At 29.7% G+C, this 6763-nt stretch overlaps 2 protein-coding genes across 2 annotated transcripts in view; one reads left to right on the top strand and one right to left on the bottom strand.

The window, feature by feature from the left end:
• LOC100184474 (transmembrane protein 128-like) overlaps positions 1-1214 on the top strand; it is a 7756-nt gene extending 6542 nt beyond the window's left edge. The window contains exon 5 of the mRNA XM_002123660.5: positions 571-1214. Within this exon, the coding sequence (XP_002123696.3) occupies positions 571-727 (157 nt within the window). The 3' untranslated portion in view covers positions 728-1214. The remainder of the gene's footprint in view (positions 1-570) is intronic.
• A 460-nt stretch (positions 1215-1674) lies between these two features.
• Positions 1675-6763, bottom strand: part of LOC100177178 (leucine-rich repeat and IQ domain-containing protein 1) — a 12725-nt gene continuing 7636 nt past the window's right edge. The window contains exons 9-16 of the mRNA XM_018813138.2: positions 5064-5216; positions 4588-4675; positions 3856-3947; positions 3433-3634; positions 3234-3309; positions 2597-2726; positions 2130-2211; positions 1675-1992 (exon numbers count right to left, since the gene is read on the bottom strand). Of these exons, the coding sequence (XP_018668683.1) occupies positions 1982-1992; positions 2130-2211; positions 2597-2726; positions 3234-3309; positions 3433-3634; positions 3856-3947; positions 4588-4675; positions 5064-5216 (834 nt within the window). The 3' untranslated portion in view covers positions 1675-1981. The remainder of the gene's footprint in view (positions 1993-2129; positions 2212-2596; positions 2727-3233; positions 3310-3432; positions 3635-3855; positions 3948-4587; positions 4676-5063; positions 5217-6763) is intronic.

Raw genomic sequence — 6763 nt, 5'->3', positions numbered from 1 at the left:
GCAATTGTCGTTAAGTGTCTTGCCCAAGTACACATACGCCCACAATGGTAGCAACGTCGAGCCTTGAATCCATTACCTCTGGGTTACAGGCAGGCGTGCTAACCACTACGCCACGGTGCCGGATTTGGTGGGATATTACCAATTAAGTTGTTACTATGTGTATCCCTATCACACCAGATTATTCACATAGGGTAACGGTATAATAATTGATTCCAGGTCATGCGTGCATCATAACTATGTTAGGTGCTTATAGGTTAGCGTGGACAAAGTAAAGAGTATTTGGTTCAATAAATATAAGTCAAAAACAAACCATTGCTCAACTTCTATTTTACCCACTGTACAAACAAATTTTTCAAATTTCGGTGGGTCATCATAAAAATACTACCTGAGTTTGAATATTTTTCTTTTCTTACTTCTGTAACAATAATCATCAAGTTACAGATCCCATGGCTAGCTTTAAACTGGCATTTAAAATGAGTATTTTGAGTATGTTGTAATAAAAGTGTGTACTACAAGCTGTAAAAAAAAGTTTAGTTGTTTTTTACCAGCTTAAATATATCTTGTTTTTAGTTGGAATTTTACTCTGTGGTCGGTTTATGGGATAAAGACTCCAGTTATCGTTTTCATTCTTACGATGGGTTTCTTCATGCTTCTATCAATCTTACCAAGCACACCTAAGAAAGAAGAACCTCGATTTTACACGAAAATTCAGCACAAAAGAGACTGAAAAGTTAATTTTTTCCACCTAAGTGTCTTAATTATATTAACATTGTATCCCAAAGCATTTTGACCGTTCAAACTTGCAAGAAGTATTTTGTTATTGAATAGCAAGACAGGACTTTTGCTACTGATTTTAGTTTATTATCTCAATGTATCTCAGTTATTTTATGTCAAACTGAATTGACCGTTGCACTGTAGCATTAATTTCATTTGTTTTATCATTCGTTTCTAATTCTTCATGTTGTATTTACTATTTTTTTCAACATATGTAACAAGGTATGTCTCTATGCACAAACGTGTGTGTTAAAAATTTTGGTTTGTGCAGAAAATTTAAAATTGAATTTATAGATTCAATTACCTCCTGATTTGGTAAATTTCACTTAAATTAATCTTATAGAGAGATTTAGCATAACAAAGTAAATTATTTCATTTTCTTTTATTGTTGAAATTTTGACGGACATTATTTAATAAAAAAGATTGGATTTTCTGTAAAATGTTGAATCTGTGCCAGAAGTTAAAGAAAGAAATTCAGACTTGTGTGTTTTAACTTAGGAGAAATGTAAGGTTACTTTAATATGTAAACACAAACATTTCTGTTCCCACATGGCTACAAAAATTGGGCAAAACCATGAACATATCATGGAGGACAAAACATAATCTGATATGAAAAGAATGTTAGCTTACCCAATGTACAAAACTGATATTCGACGAGAATTAAGCCACAAACAAGGCATAAATGAGACATTTCTATGTCTCTAAAGTTTTGTCTTCGAAACATACAGGTTTTAAATATGTCAACCTATGTTTTTTACTAACTAACCTATCTTGTTTGTAGCAGAGCTTTTAGGTAAGTTTCATTTTTGATGTTCCATGTAATTACTGTCTGTTAAACAACCTTATAACAAACTGATTATGTTGATCTAATAAATCAATCAATAAGCAAGATTCCATAAATACATTCTTGTAAGTTTAATGTATTTGCAAATAAAATAACACAATATTCTTAAAAATGAAACACAGATATATACTTTAATGCAAACAAGAAATTCAAATATTTAACAGATTTAAAAGACAAAACAAATAAAAATACATTTTCGTATCCACTGTTTGTGTACAGTTTTTCTATATTTGTTCTCGCTTTAATTCACACCCGATCACTTCCAGTTTACAAACTTTTTTAATGACGGCTATCATTTCATGTAGTGTTGCTCCGCCAGTTTTATCACAATGTTGTTATAAATGACACAACTTTAAATGTCCATCAACTTCCAGCTAAAATAATGTTTGCAGGTTAACACAACAGTAGGAGTTTAAAAAGTTGCAAAATTTTTATGTAATAGATAAATTATTAATTAGTAAAAAAATGTTTTGTACATTGTGGTATCCGAAGAAAAGTTAATAATTAGAACCTGCATGCCTTTTTACTATATCGTGCAACAAATGATTACTTCGGTGCCGACGAGAACTTGAAAGACTGCTCACCGATAAAATCTTAAAATATGTGTTGGTTGTCATTTTATTTCACCACTTGTTATTTTTATATACAATATTATATTTTATATACAAAAAATAACAGTTAACAAAACATAAAGGCACTTCTAGTAGTTCATAAAGCTTCAAGTTTATTTTTGCCGAGATTCCTAATTTGTGAGTTTGTATGTTATACATTAAAAAAGTCGCCTTTAATTGTACGTCAATGTATTATTATCTTACAATGTTTATAATCATTTTAATATTATTTTTAAATTTCAAGATTAAAAATTAAAAAAATTATAATAAAACAATCTAAAAGTACAAGAACAGTAACAAACACATTAAAATAAACCTTTTTGTCATTTTTTTTCTGTTTTTTTTTTTATTTTAAATTTATCTTTACCTCGAGAGGATCTTGTTTTGATCCGGGAGGATTTGGGATGTTTGGAAGAAGAATCCGAGTCCTGGATGATGATTTTGGATCAAGAGGAGGCTTGGGGGAAGTTGGGAAGTTTGCTTCCGAGTGCAACCATCTGCGGAGGAAAAGATTTTTAAAATTTTGAAAAAGAAAAATTATGTTTTAAACATGGACAAAAATGTATGAGAAATTACATGGACCAACCACAAATAACATGGAGAGATTATGGACAAAATATGAAAAAAACATGATTTTTTTCTATTATAATACATTTAGATAAAGTGGGCTATTACAAAAAAAAACAATATTTATTTTATAAAAATTATACATGTATAGACAAGGTGTATATGTCCTTGTGGAAGAGACTTGGTAGACAACAATTGAGTTGTAGCACAAGGTGTTGGGGTAACGGAACAACTCTGTTCCAAATTTCAGGTACCAGGGCATGTCACACTAAAGGAACTCACAAATACAGTATAGAATAGAACTCTCAGTTTTGCCTTATGCAAAAACTGACCCACAAATGCACTACAGTTCCACAAAGAAAATATTTCCCTTTAAAAAGATTGGGCTCGGAAAAAGTATAGTGATTGTAATAACAGAAATTACTATAAGATCTCACTGGTAGGTGTAATGATTTCTTTGTTCATCCATGTTCGAAGTTTTGTTTGGTTTCCGATTGCATCCACTTTCTTGTGCTGAAAAAAAACATAAAATGTCGTTTTATTGAAATTGATAATCAATTGACCTAGGGTGCAGTCTAGAGCTAGAACTTGCACAGGTTTCCAAGTAAACTTTGTACCAATTGTTTTAGTTTTCACCTTTAAAATAATCAATTTTATTTGCTGCAGGTTTCTTTTGCGGAAACGTTTGGAGAGGAATTTTATTTTTGATCGTTTGAAATTTTTTGAGTTTATCTTCTGCTCCCTGGATGTTGACTCGCTTCCCTTTTAATCGTCTTCTTCTTCTAAGAAGAAGTTCTGTCGTCTCCGAATTATGGATCCCCCACTCGCTTGCAAGTTTCTATGAACCAGAAAATATTCATTGTGAAATTTCAGAAATAAAAAACAGAAATATATATTATACTTAAGAGTTGCAAATATAAAAAATAAAAACCAAAAAACTTACATAAAACATTTGGAAAATACAAAATGGAAAACATTTATATTTTCTCACCAACTTTCAGTTTTCTTTAAAACACAGTCAAATAAAAGACAAATTTTATACAAATGAAATTAAATCACCATTTTGCTCGACGACGTGATTGAGTTTCCAGATCTACTGGAAATTTGGTTTATGACATCATATTCACTATTCTCATATCTCGCTGCACCTTCTGAAATAAAAAAAAATGTTTCATGTATTCCAACTTTTCGGGTATAGTAATTCACTTATTTTAAATTTTTTTCCAGATAGATTTAAATAGCAAACCTAAATCTTTATTTGGCTTCAAAAGTCTAAGGTGAAGCCAACCTAGGCCAAAGCCCAGATTTCATGGAATTCGACCACATATAGCACCACAAAGTTTGATTTATACTAACCGGGGGCAAAATAGATGTCATTTACTCATATGGATACTTACAAATTAAAACAAAATCTGAACCTGATTTTAAAAGCCTAAAGACCATATATAAGTTTGACTAACAATTTTAAAAATAATTGTACAGAGTTTAGTAACATAAATTCCACTAAAAATAATTTTAATTAAAATGAAGCCAGTCATGCCCTGGATACCTTGATGTTGCTCATATTTCGCCAAAACTTGAACTGAATTTAAATCCAAATAGAAAATGTAAAGATTCTAGTTTGGTTTATTTACACAATCTCACAACACAAGCACATGTTTCGTATGAATCGCACAAAGGACTTAAACGAGCTTTCCAGGTATTGGGGTAATAGGCCAAATCTGGCCTAAATCTCAAGCCCTTGACAAGGACCTCAACCATTGAGGATAAAAATAAATAAAAAAAACGCACCCGAATTAGCTGTTGGTATTGGAGGTAATGGAGTTCTTGTTAACAACGATGAGTTTCTCCCAAATCCATGATCACTTTGTGGTGACTTCTGTAAAATATTATGATGTAATTTGCTCCAAACTCTCATGATGTAGTAGGCAGTCATTATAACATGGGTGTTTTGTTTCACACACCTTGTGTCTGGTTACAAGTGCCACATACTAAACTCGTGGCTGATTCTTTTTGGGGAAGACCTTTTTAAAGTATGAATGATAATATTTATCCAATTTTGCGAAATAATATTACTGATAATAGTCTATTGCTGATATACAACTCATTAGTGACCACTGGGTTGGAGCAATTTCTGCTAAGTGTCTTCGCAAGAACACATTCGCTCACAATGGTAGCAAGTCCTAAACACTTATCTCTAAATTAGAAAAAAAAAATAATTTTAATTTAGATTTAGCAAGCAAAAATATTTAAACAAACTTAATCACCAGTGTTTCCCTTGTTTCAAAATTTGGAGAAATATCTGGCACCACTGGGCTTCTCTTGTATGCCCACTTGTGGTCATATTTTTCTTCGTCAAAATGAAGTTCGGAAATATCAATTTCTTCAAAATCATCATAATTTTCAGTTGTATCTTCGCTCTGTGCATTAGGAGTGTCATTATTTTTTTATTTTTTTAAGTAATTTTTAATTTGTCCTTTAAATACAAATACACAGGATTTTTCATTTTTTTCGTGCATTTTTTATTTTTGTCTAAAAAAAAAGAAAAATCACGTGTACACGACAAAAATTAAAAATCACGTGTACACGACGTATAAAATTGAAAAGATACATCAAAAAAATGGAAAATCACGTGTACCCGTATACATGAGAAAAGTTAAAAAAAATACATAAAAAAATGAAAAGTCACGTGTATCCGTATACATGAGAAGAGTTGAAAAAATACATGAAAAAAAAAAAGAAAAACGACGTGTATCCGTATACATAAGAAAAGTTAAAAAAAATGAAAAATCACGTGTACATAAGAAAAGTTAAAAAAACATAAGAAAATTCACGTGTATCCGTATACATGAGAAAAGTTGAAAAAATACATAAAAAAATGAAAAATCACGTGTATCCGTATACATGAGAAAAATTAAAAAATACATAAAAAAAAAAGAAAAATCACGTGTATCCGTATACATGAGAAAAATTAAAAAAATACATAAAAAAATGAAAAATCACGTGTATCCGTATACATGAGAAAAGTTAAAAAAAATACATAAAAAAATGGAAAATCACGTGTATCCGTATACATGAGAAAAATTGAAAAAATACATAAAAAAATGAAAAATCACGTGTATCCGTATACATGAGAAAAATTAAAAAAATACATAAAAAAATGGAAAATCACGTGTATCCGTATACATGAGAAAAGTTAAAAAAAATACATAAAAAAATGAAAAATCACGTGTATCCGTATACATGAGAAAAGTTGAAAAAATACATAAAAAATGAAAAATCACGTGTATCCGTATACATGAGAAAAATTGAAAAAATACATGAAAAAAATGAAAAATCACGTGTATCCGTATACATGAGAAAAACTGAAAAAATACATAAAAAAATGAAAAATCACGTGTATCCGTATACATGAAAAAAATTGAAAAAACACCTAAAAAAACGAAAAATTACATGTATCCGTATACATGAGAAAAGTTAAAAAAAATACATAAAAAAAAATGGAAAATCATGTGTATCCGTATACATGAGAAAAATTGAAAAAATATACATAAAAAAATGAAAAATCACGTGTATCCGTATACATGAGAAAAGTTAAAAAAAATACATAAAAAAATGGAAAATCACGTGTATCCGTATACATGAGAAAAATTGAAAAAACACCTAAAAAAATGAAAAATCACGTGTATCTATATACGTGAAAAAAATTAAAAAAAATAGCTAAAAAAATGGAAAATCACGTGTATCCATATACATGAGAAAAGTTAAAAAAAATACATAAAAAAATGAAAAATCACGTGTACCCCGTATACATGAGAAAAATTGAAAAAATACCTAAAAAACGAAAAATCACGTGTATCCGTATACATGAGAAAAGTTGAAAAAATACATGAAAAAAATGAAAAATCACGTGTATCCGTATACATGAGAAAAATTGAAAAAATACCTAAAAAAATGAAAAATCACG

Source organism: Ciona intestinalis, chromosome 1 (genome assembly GCF_000224145.3).
Source record: "Ciona intestinalis chromosome 1, KH, whole genome shotgun sequence".
Lineage (NCBI taxonomy): Eukaryota > Metazoa > Chordata > Ascidiacea > Phlebobranchia > Cionidae > Ciona > Ciona intestinalis.
The sequence above is the reverse complement of the archived record's forward strand: the minus strand, read 5'-3'. Positions and strand labels throughout refer to the sequence as shown.